The 20,060-nt window shown below is 42.6% G+C and overlaps 1 protein-coding gene and 1 long non-coding RNA gene across 7 annotated transcripts in view; one reads left to right on the plus strand and one right to left on the minus strand.

The window, feature by feature from the left end:
• The window catches only part of GLI3 (GLI family zinc finger 3), a 238,411-nt gene that overhangs the window by 79,884 nt on the left and 138,467 nt on the right, over positions 1–20,060 (minus strand). For all 6 annotated transcript variants that reach the window (XM_083468761.1, XM_083468758.1, XM_083468759.1 and 3 more), the window contains one exon: positions 1,818–2,023. In XM_083468761.1, coding sequence (XP_083324887.1) covers positions 1,818–2,023 — 206 coding nt within the window. The remainder of the gene's footprint in view (positions 1–1,817; positions 2,024–20,060) is intronic.
• LOC310690217 lies at positions 1,776–5,136 on the plus strand. Its single transcript, XR_014517990.1, has 2 exons — positions 1,776–1,896; positions 4,389–5,136. It is a non-coding gene; the product is annotated as an uncharacterized lncRNA (long non-coding RNA).

Below are 20,060 nucleotides of genomic sequence, written 5' to 3' on the forward strand. Positions count from 1 at the left end.
TTCCATTTTCCTCATGAGTAAACTTTTTCAGTCAGTCAAGAATGTTTATTCTAGATTTCTTGGTCTTGTGAATGGCTCAGGATGTGGCCAAATCATGAACTATCCAAGGTGGCCCTTTCTGAACATGCTAGCACACAGCCTGCATATATGTCACAGAGCAAGCTGGTCTGTAAATCCCCCAGTTGAAAGTTGGAGTTAACTTTTTATTAGTGAAACACCATCTTTACAGCCTTGGCTGAGTTTTGGGCCTAATGAGCACAGTTGCTCATGCCCTGTAGGTCCTACACTATGAAATCCGTTGCTGTGACTAAAAGCAGTCTAGGTCTCCTCCTCTTCAGGACTTCTTGCAAGCAATTGGAGATGCTGCCTGCATGCAGACTGTCTTTGCTCCTCCTGTTTCATACCTCTTCTGGAAGTCAGGGCAGGGAGAGGAGCTTGCCGTAGCAGTGGTGGGGGGTCACCCATGACTCTTCGCTAGCCTGACTCATATCTGCCGCTTGACCTCCCCCCTCCTATTTGTCTGCTTCAGCTTCTGCCTCTGATTCCAAACTTCTCTCTGCCACAGACTCTCCCAACTCACTGAGCCCTGTTAGCCCTTCAACTCCACTTCCCTGTCTTCTCCCTCTGACCACTCATCGTTGTCCCACCACTATTGCCCAGGCTTTGAGCCTTCTTCGCTTGGCGATTCCCCAGCTGGTTCCTCCCACCATTCCTTGTGTCTAACCAGTCCATGACAATATATATGGACCTGCAACTGGAAGGAGGGTTGCACCACACAGCAGGAGACAAAAAGGGAAAACCAGCTGGGGAGCAGCAGATGCATATACTTTTTATATGAAATTATTAAATGTTTCTGGAGTTTTGTTACATTTGTGTAATTTTCGTAGCTGCCCCTGATGCAGAACACATATTTTAGAACATGTGAAATTTGCAAAACAGGTTTGCAAAAAAATCTTTCTTGCATTCACTTGTGTTGCTTTCCCCATCAATCTGCATAGATGTGAAACCATTCTCAAGGATGGATTTCTGTATTCTTATCTAAGCATGGGTTGGGCGAAAATACAACTCATAATTATAAAATCCAAACCTTGAAAGCAAGGCTAATTGATTCCGATAAATAAAACGATGCTGATAACATGGCCCCTCTCTAGTTTAAAGCTGGCTTAATTTTAAGATGGTTCAACTAAAAGCAATGGGGAAAACTAGTTACAACTAACTGGTTCCACTGGTTTCAATGGAAACTAGCAATGACTAACTTTAGATGGATTAAGATAATTTATGCTTTTAAACATAAAGAAACTCTTGGTTTATAACTCTGAATTCAAGGGGATCTGTCTTCATAATGTTTTGCCTACCAAAAATTTGGCAAGAATTACATTTTTTTCCAAATTAAATTTAATACAAACAATCACAGTCCCATGGAATGAAGACATAACGTTTGTCTCCTTTTAAAAAGTTCTGGGAAGAGACTATGGCTAAATGCCACGAACTGATTCCAACACATTGTATTCCTATCTTGCCTATTTTACACTGGTGTAAGCAAGAAGAAAGGCAGTCCATGGCGGCAGGAGTTAGAAGCAATAAATATATTTCCATATTTAAAATTTCAAACAAGATGGTACCTTTAGTTGATGTTTCAATGAAATGTACAAATGACCAGCTATAGGCTGATGGAAGTATTGAAACATTTATGACATAATAAATGTTTGACAAACCTGCTGCAGCTGATTGGAAGGAGCTGAAGAGATCCTTTGACAAGATTAATGTAACTGCTGCTGCCAAAATGAGAGCAAACAGGAAGCCAGTCTGAAACTCACCATCTGTGGGGCTGAGGCCCCGAGCCGCTGAGATCATAGACAGAGAAGGGCTGCTGTGCAGTGATCGGATATAGTCCATGTAAGGGTTAATGTAGGGATGAGGGGGGCTAAAGGGAGATTCTGATGCTGAAGCAGGGTTCCTGTGGGGGGATATTCGGATGAACGGCAATTCTGAATATGTTGGGCTACCGGATAGAGCAGAAGGCCTAGAACAGAAAGAGAACAAAATATACAGTATGTTTGGTGTGATTATTTTTTTTTAAATATAGCATACCCTCACTTAAAGTTAACTGTTATCCACAACGAATATCAACACACACCATGTTGAATCCAGACTAAGCTGGTTGAAATCAATGGGACCTGAGTTGGGTTGTGACTAATTTGTCCCAAAGATTGTCTATGGGACCCAAGTTCAACTGGTTGACTCAAGGCATATTTCCCATTGCACAGATAGAAAAGCTGTAGGAAACATGTTTTTCCTTCTCCTTTGAAAGTGCTAGCAAGTGTGTCACCAACACTTTTAAATGAAAAAGCTGTTTGTCACCCTGCACCCTACAACCTCAAATATCATGCATCCTGCAAGGAATATGACAAGTATATTATGTAGTCTGTATGATTAATGACTGTTACAAATACAGAGGTACCTTGGTTTAAGAACAGCCCTGTTTACGAACTATTCGGTATACGAATTCCAGTAGTGTTCCAGTTAGCGAACTTTACCTCAGTCTACAAATGGAAGCTGAACGGTGGAAGGGCACCAGCGGTGGGAGGCCACATTAGGGAAAGCGTGCCTCCGTTTAAGAACAGCTTTGGTTTAAGAACGGACTTCCAGAACGGATTTAAGTTCGTAAACTGAGGTACCACTGTACACCAACACTTATGCCCAGTCGCATCCAACAGGAACATAAGAAGCTAGCTGGTACGGAAACAGATCATTGATCCATCTAGCTCAGCACTGTATACACTGACTGACAGCAGCTCTCTGGGTTTCAAACAAAAGTCCCTTCCAGTTCTACCAGGAGGCGCTGAGGACTGAACCGCCACCCTTTTGCATGCAACCCATACGCTCTACCAGCGTATTAGAGACAGCAACATTAATGGTGGCTGTTGCGGTCAGGGCAGGATCACCTCAGTAATTACAGATCACAGATTTGATTATTCTGCATATTAATGCAGTTTACATATGTTTAACTCATAGAGAAAAACAAAACTAAAGTATTCGATAGAAGTGTGAGAGGAGCCCCAGTAGCCTGTAGAAGAGAAATGCCATCCTGAGGGAGCAGAGCTGGCTTTACCTTGATCCTTCTGAGCTACCAGTCCCAACATGTAGAGCAGGTATCCCCAAACTCAGCCCTCCAGCTGTTTGGGGACTACAATTCCCATCATCCCTGACCACTGGTCCTGTTGGCTAGGGATGATGGGAGTTGTAGTCCCAAAACAGCTGGAGGGCCGAGTATGGGGGTGCCTGATGTAGAGCCTCTGGGTGGAGTCTCTCCCCCACCCCACCCTGTGCTTCTTTTCTAGTGGAACATTCCGGAATGGAGTACCATTCACCTCTGCTCAGGCTGCCACCGCTGCCTGCTAGCCAGAGGAGGTGCCTCCTTTACCCCATGTCAGGGCTTACTTAAAATAAAAATAAAAAAGCTGGGGAGGGAAGGAAGGAGTGGTAGAGTTATCCTTGCACACTCGGGTTTCTGCTGCTCATGCTGGTGGCGGGTGCCTTCTTCAGCAGGGGGAGTGGGCAAGTTTCTCAGCCTTACTCCAAGAAGCCCATACCAATCATAGCAGTGTTGCACAACTCCTTTTCTTTTTGTGCCTCAAAAGGACTCTGAGGCACGCAGTCTGTGGGTTAGGTGCTCACTAGGCTAGGTGCCAACCTTTAGCTTCCTGGTCTGAGCCCTGAAGTCCCTGGCAGATATGTGCACTGGGCAGCTACATAGCACTTGCTCATCAGGGCAGTAATGGAACAGGACTGTATTGCAAGGGAAAAGATGGCAGCCATCTCCATTCCATCAAATGCCACCTAAGAGGAGGCATTCCATCAGGATGCAGCAGAGGGAGAGAAGGGGAGCACAATAATTCAATCAGATCAGTGGAGAGATCGGCTCCATTTGGCATCTCCTCTCTCAGAACTGAATTCACTCCAGCTGGTCATTAGAAGAAATACTTTAAGAACTTTAAGAAATGGCGGCCAAAACTGCTCCCCCCCCCCCTTCTAATTCTTTTTTCCTTTGTGTTGCATAAAATAACTTAAAATAACTGAATATTTTAAATGTTGATTGGAACATTTTGTTTTTATTGATGGAATATAATCCGCTTTTCCGTCGAAGGGCAGAGCAAAAACTGTTTAAATTATTATGACAGTAATACAATTATTACCTCTTTCCTTGGCTTGCTAGCCCATCCTTATTGCAACTGTCCCACTTCAATTAGGAACAAATTATATCCAGCTGATCCTGAGTTTGCTAACTATTACAAGACAGCTTTTGAGGATGCTTTTTTGATTGGGCAATTTCCCAACCAGCTGACAATAGATCAAAGATGCGCCATATGTTTGTTTTCCTTCAACAGGGCAAAGCAAACCATTGTGGAGCCAGACTGACAATCCAGTAATTTAATTAACCACACAATGATTGCCAGGTGGAATGGGACATTTTTAACAGCAAACATGGAACTGTGAGAAAGCAAGAAAGAAGCCCTAAACCCAGGTGCTACCCAAACTTAATGAGGAAGATTTCGAGAAGGAAACCACCTGCCTGGCAATAGCCCTTGACATGATGCTTCAGTGATGGGATACTCTGGGATGCCAGCAAATGGAAAGCTGTACGGAGAAGCCATTTTGTTAGGCTGCCTGTCTCAGCCAACTTGCCTGCTCTTTGGCAAAGGCTTGTCATTAAGCTTGTCACGAATGTGCAGCACCCCAACTGGCTGACCTCAGCGAAACGGTTTTTGGCCCAGTTTCCCCCAATTAATTTAGGACAGACACAGTAGAGTCACAGGCAGCAGCCAAGAGAACCACCAAGGGCAGCAAGTTCTTTTGATGTGGCTGACTTTAAGTATTATTTCTAAGGAAAAGAAAATAAGTACAAGTTTGAAAAGAAACTGAAGAGTCCCAAAGTGGGTTTCTCACCACTCAACAAGCAAACTGACTGCATTAAGGATGAGTTTTCTTCAAATCCCGTTCGGAAAAAAGCATTATATTCATTTTTACAGCTTCCACAAAAGTAGGTTTGTACCAAAGTAAAAAAAACAACGAGTTCTATCTGAAGGTATAGTAGCTAGACGAGGCAAAAATAAAATCCATTAGTTCATAACCCAACCTGGTAGAGTCATTCACCTGGTCATCTATAGTGAGTTAGACTTTCCTCCAGGCAGCTGGACAGAGCAGCTTTTGTAAACTTGCTAAAATGATCAGACAGGAAATTTGTATGACCCATTGACATATGGTCTTTCTTTCTTTAGAGCAGAAAGCACCAGACTCAACGTTATGTTTGTGAAATGTAAAGGTTATAAACTAAAAGGTTGAAACAAAAAGGTTAAGAAAAATTACCGTATTTTACTTGAATCTAATGCGCAACTTTTTTGGCCAAATTACGTTGCAAAAATTAAAGTGTGCATTAGATTTGATGGCACATTTACATTCGCCAGCAAATACTTTTTTTGGTTTCAGGGTTCTGAAAATGTAGGTGTGCATTATATTCGATGGCGCATTAGGCTCAGGTAAATACGATAATGGCAATTATAACCTGCATCTTGAATTTGTTCATTAAATAGATAGACAGATGATAGATAGATGATAGATAGATAGATAGATGGATAGATAGATAGATAGATAGATAGATAGATAGATAGATAGATAGATAGATAAGATAGATAGATAGATAGATAGATGATAGATAGATAGATAGATAGATGATAGATAGATAGATAGATAGATAGATAGATAAGATAGATAGATAGATAGATAGATAGATAGATAGATAGATAGATAGATAAGATAGATAGATAGATGATAGATAGATAGATAGATAGATAGATAGATAGATAGATAGATAGATAGATTTCTATACCGCCCTTCATCTGAGGATCACAGGGCAATTTACAATATAAAGACACAACAATACATAACATAATAACAAACAAAAACAAAAACCTTCCAATTTCTAACTAAACAAAGATCTGCAGGGATCATATACAGCTAAACCACAGGAGTTGTTCTCTGTTGAGGCTGGTACCCATTACCTCTCAGACAAGTTAACCATGACTCCTGCAACTGCTGTGTTGAGAGATTTATGTCGGGCTCGTGAAAATAATGAGAATGACTCCCAAAATCCTTATTTTTATAAATAATTAAAGTAGGAATTCATTTTATTTTTCTCCTAATTTTTCATTTGGGGTTTTCTATTGCAATATGCTGATGCCATGTTTACAAGGTATTTTCTGCAAACACGAAGGTGAGCAAAATGTTTTTAAAGGAAAGCTGAAATATGCATGATTTTATCAAGAGTCTCTAGGGACATGATAAAGTGCTGTGTGTTTCTAAATAGTGACTCACGTTTTTGGGTCTGGGGAAGCACTTGGTTCAGTTGTAGTCAATGTATCAGCTCCCACAAATGCATAATGGTATATCAAGACATTATAAGGTATGTGTAATCCCCCCACCCTTTAGCTACTCCAACTAACATGCAAAATTATCCCTTCTCAAACCTCCTGCCTTCCCTAGCATTACCCTCTGTTCTGGTCATTCTGATCCTCAACCCTACTCAAGTGTTATCACCACACATATTAAGGAATTGGAGCAGGGCAACCCAAAACCCGCACCCAACATCTCCATCCCTGCTAGTTCCAGATCCAACCTTTAAGTGTTGAGCAGGAAAGTCTGAGGGGGCTTCTTTGAGAGTTCTGCTGAATCTGCCCCACTATCAGGAATCCTGTGCAACTGTGTCTCCCAACCACAGGGAGGATTCTAAGTGCATTCAGCAGAAAACACAAAGAATCCCTTTCCAGGCCTTCAGATTAGCATACAAAGATGTGAGACTGCAGCCAAGAGGATGGTAAGAAGAAGAGTCTTGCATCTCCTTCCATGCATTCCCAGGCAAAAGCCTGAATAAGACGTGCTCTATGATCCTCATCCAATATTCTCAGTCCATTAACCTCAGCTACGCTCCATTACGTCACATATGGGAGTGAAGACCAATAATGCCCAAGTCTCTTAGTCAACAACTTAGCAGGAGAATATTTACCATACCATCATTGAAGCCAAACTAGAGAAGATATGAATTCTTTCCTCCCTTGATGAAACATGGGGCTCAGGTCCTGCTGTCCCCCTCTGTGGTTAAAAGCTAACTCTTCCTCTTAATGGGAAGCAAAGCTCTGTAATTTCCTATCAAAAACTCCTTTCAACAGAGTAAGGCTATGCAGAGGAAAAGAATCTATTTTAACACCCTAGCTCTCTGGCAGCCTCAACCCACCCTGCAGATCAGTCTAGGCAATTGGGGACCACCATTTGTAAATAAAGATGCATCATTGAAATGATTTTGCTGAAGAAATAATTCTAATAATTGAGCCAAGTCAAGACAGGAAGTGAACCAAGATACAAGCACTAACTAAAACTGTAGGTTACTGCAACACTTTATGCATGGGGCTGCTTCTGAAGACAGTGCAGAATTCAGCGGCCAGATTGCTTCACTGGGGCAAGAAGGTTTGAGCAGATAACGCCGATCCTGGCCTGGCTGCTAATTAGTTTCTGGGCCCAATTCAAAGTACTGGTTTTGACCTATAAAGCCTTAAATGGTTCAGGACTGCAATACCTCAAGGACTGCCTCTTTCATATGAGCCGACCTGGACCCTGCACTCTCCATTTGAGGCTCTTCTTTGTGTGTCCCCTCCACGAGAGGTCGGGAGGATAGGCCTATTCTGTGAGGGAATGATCTCCCCAAGGAGGCTTGCCTGGCACCTTCATTCCGTCTCTTTAGGTGCAAAGCGAAAACATTCCTCTTCTCCCAGACCTTTGGCTAATTAAACAATATATGGCCTTTAGAACTGGTGCAGGGTGGTGATTATTGTTATGTTTGTTATTGTGCTATGTCTTTTTCCTGTTTTTATACAGTAAACTGCCCTGTGATCCTTGGAAGATGGGCAGTATATAAATTTAATACAAACTTTTGTGTCAGAAACCTATTCCCATACCCACTCTGGAAGAATGGCAGACGAAGGTGATCGACTACATGGGTTTGGCAGAGATGACCGGCAGAATCCGTGACCAGGGGAAAGAGACAGTGGAAGAGGACTGGAAGAAATTTAAAATATATCTTAAAAACTGTTGTAAAATTGAGGAGTGTTAAGATGTTAAGGAACTAAGAAATAGAGAATTGCAGCTGAAACCAATAAGTTAAAGAAAAAAGAATCTAATGAAAGTGATTGGTATAAATTAGATTTAAGAAGTTGCTGAAGAAATGTGAAATAAGGATGCAGAAAAGGGAAGGTATGGGGAAGTCCGGGAAGTAAGGTGTATGAAAATAAGACTAAGAAATTATACGTGTTTATTTGTCTGAATGTTATTGTCTTATCTATAGTTTGTTTTTATTATGTGTTTGGAAAATTAATAAAAATTTATTTAAAAAGAAAGAAAGAAAGAAAGAAACCTATTCCCATATACCTCTCCCTGTATCGCTGGATGCTGCCCTATCAAGCCACTTACTTGTGAAGACTTCCACACATGAGATTTATCCTGACATTGTGTCTATGCCAGTGTTTCCCAACCGGTGTTCCGCGGCACACAAGTGTGCCGTGAGATGTTGCCTGGTGTGCCGCGAGATGTTGCCTGGAGGGAGGCGGGCGAGGGCGTTTGCTTCCCGGAGGACTTGTGGGAAGCCGCCCCTTCCCTGGGCGACGCGCCGCCTCGCGACTCCGGAGTCAGTCCCGAGGGCTCTCGGAGGGACTCGCGAGCGACGGCGCGGCGGCTCCGGGGTGCGCTCAGCCGGGCCGCCGCGCGCCCCCGCTGCAGCTGCCCGGCGTGGAGCGCGACGCGGAGCCGGCCGGGCTTGGAGGTGCCCAGGTAGGGCCGAGCCGGACGGGGGCGGGGAGGTCTCGGTCTGCTGCGGGCGCAGGAGGGCGAGCGGGAGAGGGGGAGCCGTCGGGTCTCCTGGAAGGAAGCGAGGCGGCGGCTGAGGGGGATGCAGCCCCGTCCCCAGCAACAGGCACTCCTCGAAGTGAGGCCACAAGTCGGGGCTCGGACAGGGCCTGGAAGCAGCGGCTCCGGCTCTTGGGAGCGGAGAAGGGGACTTCGAAAGCGGCCTGGAGGAGAAAAGCCCCGATGCAGCGAGAGCGGGGAGCGTGCTGCCTTGTCCAGGCCTCCTCGCTTTGTGCCGTCCGCTGCCGGGAGCAGGACACGGGGGCTCCTCGTTCGCATGCTTTCCCGGGTGATCGGTGAGGGTTAGGGTTAGGGTTAGGGTCCCTCAGTCCCTCGCTTTGCTGCCTCCTCCCCCCCCACCCCCAAAGCTTGGAGGTTCCCCGGCAAGGGGGAGGGGAAAAAATTGAAAACTTTCACTTTCGTGCGTCCCTCCCGGCGTGACGCTGCGCGCTGACGTCACGGGGCTGTAATGGTGGTGTGCCGCGAGATTTTTTTCATCAAACAAGTGTGCCTTTGCCCAAAAAAGGTTGGGAAACACTGGTCTATGCAACATGCAAGAACTTCTTAAGGGGCCAGCTGTCACTTGAGCATTATGTAAACAGCAACTAGGAAGAATTATACCGAAAAACTCTTTGGATAGATTTGCATAGGAGCAGCCACTGAAACATGCCAATCACACCGGAAGAGGTATGTGTGAAGCAGATGTGATTTATGATGTCCTGGCAAAAGGGTTAAAGAAGCCAAACTGTAAGGCAGCATAAGCAGCAACTGTGAGAGGGGCATCATCCAACCAAAACACAAACATATGAATTGCCCTGACTCAACTCTTGTAATAAAATCAGTGTGACTTGAAAATACTGAATTTTTGGCGAATCAGTTCAAGATAAAAGTCTTTATATGAATGATCAAATCTCGTTTTGAACCCCCCCCCCAATTACTCTCACACTTTATACCTCTTTTGATTTCCAACCTACGATGTGAAGGCATAGGACACATTACTGATACTGAAACTTAATAGGCCTAACGCTATATGATGTCTGGATAGGAGATGATATATGTAAATGCACACATATGTAAATGATTCTGAGTAATTCATATCTATTAATTCTTTCCAATCACTCAGCTGCAAATTATATGGTGTCAAAGGCTCAAATGTCTTCTGCAGTGAGCTCAAAAGAACTGACATAATTCACACTTGCCCCCTCCAGTGGGCTAAACTTTACATTATTTATCCAATTCACCATGACTCAATCACAACAATATCAGGGTTGAAAAGCTTCTTTGTTAACCAGCTCAAGAACGGCACCTTATATGACAGAATATATGTTGAAATTAGAGCATATGTGCGATGCGTTTTTCTGAAATATGTGTGTTTGTTGTTTTCTCCTGCTGACACCTCTTGCTGGATTTAAGCAGCCTGTCAAGACGACATTAGTGTGCAGATATCCATATAACACCACCCCACCACCCCCAAAAAGGGAGGGTCAAAGAAATGTCTCTAACCTTCTCTCACTTAATGCTCCTAACTAAGCTAACGTAATAGGCATTTGTTTAAGATGCCCTCCTGTTTCATTGATGCACTGAGAGAAAGAAAAAAAATCCACCCCAACCAGTTTTGGAAGACGCCCTGGCCGCTATCTGAGCAACTGATGAGCTGCATGTGGTCATTAGAGTCCTCTGCTCTGAAATCACACCCTGGATAAACGATAGGGTCTGCCTGGATGCTGATTGATTAGAAGAAAGCAGAACTATGTAGCCATGCAAACACACACACACACACACACACAGCCACATATTTAAATGCTAAAGAACCTTTCACCGTTGACTTCACAACCATTAGAAGCTTCCAAATTAACAGCATTTCTCATATCCAGGTCTCTGCATTTTATCTTCTTTATTCTTTCAAATCCTGAAATTGCTTGGATAAGAGTTGAGGCTTTTTTTTTTAATACATACATTTCTAAGAGCAGCCTGAACTTTTAGGGGAAATTGAAGAGGCTTTCTGTCAACTACAGCTAAATCCTGCCTTTCTATATCAAAACCCCTTGCTAGAAAATTACTGTGCAGATGATAAGGCTGAAAGATATAATAAAAAGTGACTCTACTCAATTTACACTGCAATATTGGTATGACTGAATATTTTTCATTCAGGTGACTGATAAAATCACTAAACTGTATTGGAGATAAATAAAGGAGGCTTCTGTCAAGAATAAACACCATTAATCATAAAGTCTCACCCTCAAGAGTGGCTGTGCTCTGCTTCTGCACAAATACACCCTTGCAAGTGGCATGAAACTACTTCCTCGTCTCCCCCTTGTTTGCTTAGGGAATCTGCACGCTTGTTCTTTCTGGTGTATAGATCCCGCTTCCCCACCTGCCGGTGTCTGGGGTACTAATCTGCAGGCATACAATTTTTTTCTTTTTTCAATGGGCTCATCTAAGCATCGTGTGTGTGTTATTGTTATCTGCAGCTGACTTAATTGTGCTTCATGCTCATGATCAAAAGAAAACACCTCTTTCTAAGAAGTATGACAGAGACCTGAATAACTGTAGCATCCCAAATGCAAATTTTTCATTCTAACTGGCAAAATGGCGCATCAGTTTGCAAATCTATTTGCTTCTATTCTCTTCTATTCTATATCGCTTAATGCCAAGGTGGCTTCTAAGCAGTTTATATCCAAGGCTGAACAAGAGTTATTCAAAGCTTTCCAATTTCCCCCAATTTTCTCCATTTAAATTGTCTATGACCTTATATGTGAGTTGTCATCAGGTTTCACTTCCACCATGTTTGGTGCTCCTAACTCCCCCCCAAAAAACGAACAAATGTACCCATGACATTATATCAGAATGTTAAGATGCAAAGCACAGTCCTCTCAATTACTTTATTCTAGGAATCAACAATCAGGGGACTTCAGTTTAAATGAACTGCTACAGAAGCCTTTTTCATCTATTTATCTCCATGTCTAAAATATATTTACAACAATATTCACATTATGTCAACTTTGCTTCACTGTGTCCATGCACCCTCACACCTAATTGCCCAGGTGACCCAGAAATTCAAACCTGTTTAATTATGATGTTGTGAATCTTCTAGAAGTATAAAAGCCAATACACAAGATTTCTCATTCTAGAACGTCCAAAAAATGAAGTCAATGATGGAGTTCTGAAAGGGTGGGACTAAACTGCTCTGTGATCCTCAGATAAAGGTCACTGTTTCAGAAAGCAAATTTAACATCCATTTCAGTCGTGTCCTTAAATGCACCATGTAAGTGGGTGAAGTTGCTATTCACTCCCTTTTCTTTAACTTCAATGAACTTTCTCAATGTATCATTGCAATTCTTCCTAACATTAATTTATCTCAATCCACATCTATGCAGAACACATTCTTGCTGATGAACGGCATCGTGGCACTTTGCTCCTGGAGGAGGCAGAAATATGGAGTAGCCTTCCCCTGTAACTGCTGCCTTCAAGGGGCTGGGCGGGGGGGGGGGAGCGTAAGAGATGGTGGAGCTACTAGCCCGGTGAATCCTTTCACAATCATGGGTTTGCAGAGACCCTGTCTTAAGTTAACTGATCTAAAGTCTCTCTAGGTTGGAGGGAAATAAGTAAAATCAGTCTACAACCCATTCCTAAAGCAAATGGTGGTTCAAGAAATTCACATGCTATTAAAATGGAGCAAAGCAGAGCCCTGTGAACTAATGAGGTTTAAAAATGTACTTAGGTCTTCATGTGTAAGACGCTTAACAAGCCGTTTGCTTCCTTGGCACAGACCAATAGAGAGTTGGAGTTGAGGCATAATCATGCAGGCAGCAACCAAATCGACTGGAAGAATTAGGAGACTTGCGGCCCCCGAGGAATGCAATTCATGCGGAAAAGCAGTTGCCAGAGTGAGGCTAGGGAACCGCGTGGGAAGAAAACAAAATAAACAGTCCAACAAAGAAAACAAAGCCTCTGCAATAAGGGCTTTCCCAGTGCTTGAGTACACTGAAACTTCAGAGGGTGCCTATGACAAAACCCCCATCAAACGCAAACCTCTCTGTGAGCAAAGACACCAGCAAAATGATGTCCTAGGTCAAAAAAGAGCCACAAAAATTCCTCAGGGTATTTTTGTTTAAAGCGTGTGTGTGTGTGTGTGTGTGTGTGTTTGGGTGCACAAGAGCCAGATGGAGCACAGATAACCCAACAGTGAGCCATTGTTATACTATAAGCAAGCTGAAGTCAAGTCTTGATAATTACTTATGGTTTTTCTTTTTTCTGTCCTTCATAAATCATGTAAAAATGACACCAGCAGACGAGTGAAGGATCTAGCTGGTCCTGACCACGTATCACAAAGGCAAAAAAGTGTATGCATACATGTGCTATACAAACTTTAGACTCAATCCTAATTCTCTCAGGCAAAATTCTGATGACACTTAATTTCAGATTTTGCCCCTATTGGTGTTGTTTACATAAGACGGTATGGACAGATTGAGCTATAAGAAAATAATAAAACACTGAAGCCAGCTTAATAACAGTTCCTCAGGTGATACTTTTGACTGGCAGGAAATGTTAACCAACAATTGTCAAAGCAAAGAATTTTGGCGTCAGCCCACAAACAGCGGTATATCAGCTCCCCAACAAGTAGATCTGCTTTGATCCATTTGTATTTTGTGTTTCTTTAAAAGATTTGGATATTATCTCCACTGCATTGCCCCCTTAAGTGCACTACTAAATCCTCTCCTCCCTCTGTATCATTGATAATTAAGAAGCAGCAGTAGCTATCCTTTGAAAATGCCAGAGTGGTTATTATTTCAACAGGTTTCAACCTCTCTGCCTTGCCCTATGTACTCTTGGCAGCTATGAAGGACTTCTTTCTCCTGGCTAGCTGCCTACAAAGGCTCTCAGATTACCCTCCATGTTCTCAATGTCTGCTTTGTGATTCTAACATATTTTCAATCATTAAAAGGGGGAAAAAATCCATTCCATTTCAAACACCTAAAATAAGTCATGTTCGCAATATTAAGCAACAACCCTCTGGGACTTCTGTTTTAATTACGATTTTACATGCTGTAACGTGAGCTTGTGAATTAAAGGAAAATAAATGAGAGAGGGTGACTGTAAATTTTTAAGGCAAATTCACTTCTCAAAACAGTAAATGTATCACTGACCGTATGTTTGCTGCTAAGATTCTGAAAGTGTGAATAATGCTGTGGTTTAAAAATATCATTTACAGGTTCGTAATTGTCCTTAATAATGGCTGGTAATGTTAATTATCCTCCATGCTTTTCATTTCTGCCCTGGAAATTCAAAACTAACATGCACTATACCATGCTACAGATTAGCAACTGTGTTGATTATCAGCAGTATCCCTATTAAACGTTGTTATGCAGACACAAAATGTATGTAAAATGTGTTTTAAGGTCACTGGTGACTCCACCCACCACCTTTCTGTTTAAGCATTAGTTTCAGGGCCGAGCTTATGCATAGGCTAAGTAGGCTGCAGCCTAGGTCCTCTAAATCTAGGGGGCCTCCCCAGCCCGCCCACCCCCAGCGGGCAGTCTCCCCTCTCCCCAAATTGCAAACCCAGGACCATGCGAGGGCAGGGCAACTCTGGCCCAGCAACTATGAGACTCGGGGCCAGCCAGTGGGGCCCAATTTGAAACTCTGGGGCCCAACTTGAATTTTTTTTGTGGGGCCCTAGTTCACAGCCAAATTCTGCAAAATCTTAAGAGCTATAAATAAAACCCATCTAGATTGCCTTGGTGTGGGGGCCCCTTAGGAGCGGCCCACAGGGTCCAATTTGGCCCAATTGCTCCTTCTGAAAGTGACAAACGTAGACAAACAAATTTTGACGAAGTTTTGGATGATTTTTGCTATGAGGAAGGCTAGAAAAAAAAAATTGTGGTCTTGCTTTATTTGATGGTTGTAGTTTACTTCTTAATATGTATTTTAAATCTGACTGTTTAATGAGAACATAAAGTAGATTCTAAAAGTGCCACACTGTCACTAATCATGATCATATTGTTTACACCTCCCAGGCAATATAATTTGTAAACTCAAGGTTTTTTAAAAAGTACATTACGATTTCATTTTCCTAAAAAGTAATGCTTATTCCACAAAAGGTTTACAAAGTTCAGTTATTGCAAAAAAAAAATAAAAAAAATCAGTGTTAATTTTAACATTCATGCATTTTTTAAAATCACCATGGTATTTAACAATAACATCTTATGTCCTTTAGAGGAGAAAATAGTGAATTGCAAAAATTTTTAATACCCGTCACCATCCTTGGCTTCACTCAGTTTTGTTTATAACACTCTTCCATTTTCTTCTAGTCGTGAGGGTGGGGGGTTGGGAGGGGCCTCGCAAGTGGAGCAGTCTGGGGCCGCTCTTCATCGAAATCCAGCCCGGATTAGGATGCCCTGCTATGCATCATACCGTCAGTCCACGTTAGTGTCAGGAGCCTCCTCATTTGATCCCCCTGTGCTAAGGCCAACTGACTCTAGAAAAATGGGTGTGGGGGCTAAAATCCAGCTCTAAGGCAAGAGGGTGACCAGTAAGGAGCAGCTTCAACGCATCACCAGCTTGGCTAGGAGGCGCCTGTGAGGAGCTGCCCCTGAAACAATTGGGGAGAAAGCCAAGGCCAATGGCACACAGGGAGCCCCATGAGAAGCAAGGTTTGCCTCTCCTCCCAGTTCCCCCAGAGCCATGGTTTGCCGGAGGGCTGATATGAAGAGAGACCCCTACCAAAGCTCAGGCAGTGGTGGGGAGAGACCATGCCACTGGGCTAAGTGACCCTGCTAGGAAGGTGGGGTTTGGCCTCCAGCTCCAGTTTTCCCAGCAGGGAGGTCTTCTCCAGCTCCAATTAATCTAGTGGGGGAAGAATTCGTGGATTTTCAATGCTGGCCTCTCCTCTGAAGTGAGCATTACCAAGTTCCTGACGCTCAATTCCGTGCCTGAATCCAGTGAAGTTTCCTGGCGCCTCTAGTTTGAATTTAGGAGAGTTTGGCCTTTTCTTAGTGAGAGGGTGATGTGCACTAATCAAAATGGATGAGCATTGTGCTGAAGGATGGTTGAGGAAGACATTACTTTCGTTTCACAGACAATATATGTACATTAGTGTCACTTTCACAAAGGTATGATTTATCTTTATCCTCACACAGACCATTGCTGTGCAACATGGACATTTTGATATTAGTCTTGAACAATTAAAAAGAAACAACAACCACCTTAAGTTTGTAAATTTTAGTTCTCTTTAAAGACAATAAAAGCCAAGACTGTAAATTTTAGTCAACTTTGAAGCAAGACTTAACAAGAATGGAAGTACAGTATTACACTTTTTTAAAAAAAGTCTGTCACACTTCCACTGCCTCACAGGCCAGTGCAACAGGTTTGACAGAAGCCTCTATAGAGCTGCCTTCCTTCCAGTTCACTGAATTTGAATACTCAGTCAATATCTGCTCACCGCCTAATAATGCTGACTGCAGCACAAAGAAAAGCACAGGAACTTTGTTCAAGAAACTCCAGAAGCAAAAAAGATCCCACTTGTTCATTCTTTGCAACAGATAGGTCAAGGATGTCCTGAATTTTATACACAACATAAATATTGAAGCACACTCAGTTCAACATTACGGTATTTTATCCAACAAGTGTTTTAATCATCCCTCTACATTTCAAACTTTATATAATCACGAGGACTACACTGAAAGGGCAATTATGCTCCACACCCCACCTATGGGAGCTATACATTATGGGGGTCATCTCTGTGGTAGCACCAATGGTTTAACTCCCTTTGATGTCTGCCTGGCGCCAACGGTGGTTTCTCTTTAGTGCCAGTTTAAGTTTAAGACCTGGTAATTTCTCGGGGATTTAAGAATTGTTATTTTTGTAGTTTATCAGCGTAGTCCACCATTTTGTTTTTTAAGATTATGGTACTCATTGCTTTATCTGCTCTGTTTTATTGGTGGTATTGTTCTCTGCTCTGAGAACAATTTGATATACATTCTTCAGTACTTTCTACATGGCCCTCAAATCTTTTGAAGAAGGGCGGTTAAGAAATATTTTAAATAAAATACTTCAGTATTTCATTTTTGGGGAGGGGTATTAATAGCTGCCTATTATATTATATTTAGGATTTTTTGTGTAACTGTGAAAGTCAATGGGCTATTTAAGGTTGAAGAGGATTTTATGGCTTTATTTTGATTTGTTACATCTTTGACATTTTGATTTGTGAACTGCTCTGGGCTTTTCCAAATTAAGCGCTCTATAAAAATCAAGCTAAATTTCGGGGGGGGGGGGAATGAAGAAGTGGTTCAGCTGCAAATTTCAAATTCTAAAAGGGGTCTAACGCTCCATCCACACAGACCTTTTTTTCTCTAAGCCTGTGCCTGGATGCTGTGCAGCTGAAGTCAGATGTATCTCAGAGAGTTGATGCAGACAACTTGGGCAGGCAAACAGCGGAGGACCTGCGGTGGGAAGTGCTGTCTTGAAAGCCCCACTAAGGCATGGAACTCACAGGGTGGCCTCAGGCAAGTCACTGCCTTCTCTACAAAATGAAACAGTCTTGTACCTGCTGGCCTGACCAGCTTGAAGGAAGGCTGATTTGTAAGTAGCCATGCAAATACTGGCCTCAGGTCCAACATATTCTGCCCTCAAGGATATCCCTTGCCTTACATGGGTCCTTTCGTATCAGGCTGCCCCTATTTGCTCTATCCAGGGAAGCTGAAATCCCACCTTAAGGGGAAGCACGCACCATGCTATACTGGGTTACTTGCAAGTTTTTCACAGACCCCCTCATTGAGTCTCAGGAGCACAAACTAATTTTGGACCAGTTTTGCAGATATATTTCCAAATGAAGATTGATGAATTCCAGATAGAAGGAGCCACATACAGTGCCAAAAAGGTCACTAAATCTATACAAAACTCCCATTGAGTTTTATAAATGATGCAATATCACTCCATACCTAAAGCAGGAGACCACAGCTCTGGTCTAGACTCCAGGCTTCCTCTTTCCTGGCTTGTAAGAGGCCAGTTACTGGGGGAAAACTTTCCAGCTGACTTTCCAGTCCTAGAGTAAGATGCATAGTGATGTACATCTGATCCAGGAAAAACATCTTCTAAGCTACACTCAACACATAATGCCTAGCACTTTCTAAGAACCATTTTCTTTCTCTTGCCGAGGGTTCCATGCTAGTCTTTTCTCTGTTTAGTACTACTGTACTTCTTCTGGAGGCATCAGTATCAGAAACAGGATTTCATTCCATGTATCACACCAATGGCCCCATGTAGCTATGGAATGTCCCAGGTAAGAATGGCCTGTTTGCCTCTTTTGCCTTCACAGAATCATAGAGTTGTAGAGTTGGGAGGGACCCCCAGGGTCATCTAGTCCAACCCCCTGCAATGGAGGATTCACAACGAAAGCATCCCTAACAGATGGCCATCCAATCTCTGCTTAGAAACCTCCAAGGAAGGAGAATCCATCCCTTCCCAAGGCAGTCTACTCCACTGCCTAACAGCTCTTACTGTCAGAAAGTTCTTCCTGATGTTTAGTCGGAATCTGACTCAATATATCTTAGAAACAAAATCTACAGTCCACTTAGACCCTGTGAACTATCTGCTCCCTCTGGAGGAACAGCAGGACTCTGCGGGGAGGGGCTTTGCTGAGAATTTCCTCTTACACCATTCTGCCGGCAGACGCCTTTCCATCACAGGCATTCACTTTTTGATACCGCACTTTCTAAGTTAATCCCTGCATGGACAATGCAGAACAGCACAACTGCACTGAGAGCCCTGTGAAGCAAATGTTATACAAAATAAAAGTGATCGTTATTTTAAGTACGTAGAAATACATCTTGTAATGGATATAGTTTAACAGTGTGTTGTGCTGTATGCTAATAAAGTATACCAAGGGCACATAGATCCTATCCTAGACCTCTGGAATTTAACTGTGGAAGACCTTTTCTGTACATGCGGGTCTCGCTATCCGAACACAAGGCGTTCTCAGGAAATCGTTTGTTAGACAAGCATTTGCCTAATGAGTCAACAATTTCCACCAATTCCTATGGGTAAAGTTTTAATGTTTTTCCAAGCACAGAATGTTGACACCCCAAGTGATGGAAATCCTTCAAAACCCTGCAAAAGAAGCAGGGGCCATGCTAATCTTCTCTGTATCATTCCAATTTTAGTATATGGACTGCCAGAGCGAGCACAAAAACAAGGAAGGAAAAATGCTCTTTTATTTGCCGGATCTTCCCCTCTTCCCTCCCACCATGTTTTCTGTACTACACACAGTGCTGGCTGTTTGAATATCTGAATCTGTGATGCATATAAGCAAGGTTTAGGCACCAATTCCTTGTATTTGGATAAGTGAATTTTTATAAACGAGCATTTGGGTAGCAGGACCTGCGTGTACTATGAATCCTATTATACAGCCCCAATTTCTTTTGCCAAAGAAACAAAAATGTATATAATAGGCAATCATGGTGGAATTACAAATATTGATAAATAACAAACTGAAAGCAGCCCACAAATAGGGTTTGTTTATTAGACAGATGGGATAGCAGTCCCAATTCACTGCTTGCTAACATTGTGCTCCATGTCCCATTGTTCTATGTTCTGCTCAATACAGTGTTCGTTCTAAAGATGCATTATATGATCAAGGTAGTGCGAATCACATGGCTGGCTTATGACTGTCATGGTTACACACCTCTGCGTGGAATGTCTACATATTCATTGCAAACCCAATATTCAATCCTGCTGCTCACAGGTAGCCATGTATTCCCTGGAGATGCTACAGGTGTTTTGTTTTAAATGTATTCATTTTATTGAAAGCTATTTTATCAAAATTGTCTAATGCCAAATGCAAACTGTAACATGGACACGATTTACTTCTAAGCAACTACAGTGGTACCTCGCAAGACGAATGCCTCGCAAGACAAAAAACTTGCTAGATGAAAGGTTTTTCCGTTTTCGATTTGCCTCGCAAGACGAATTTCCCTATGGGCTTGTTTCGCAAGACGAAAACGTCTCGCGACTTTGTTTCCTTTGTCTAAAAACAAAGACATGTTTTGTTTATAAAGTTAATTTATTTTCCCTTCAATTTTTGAACAGCTCTTTACAGTATGTGTGACTTTAAA

Source organism: Podarcis liolepis (genome assembly GCF_965112155.1).
Source record: "Podarcis liolepis genome assembly, chromosome: 12".
Lineage (NCBI taxonomy): Eukaryota > Metazoa > Chordata > Lepidosauria > Squamata > Lacertidae > Podarcis > Podarcis liolepis.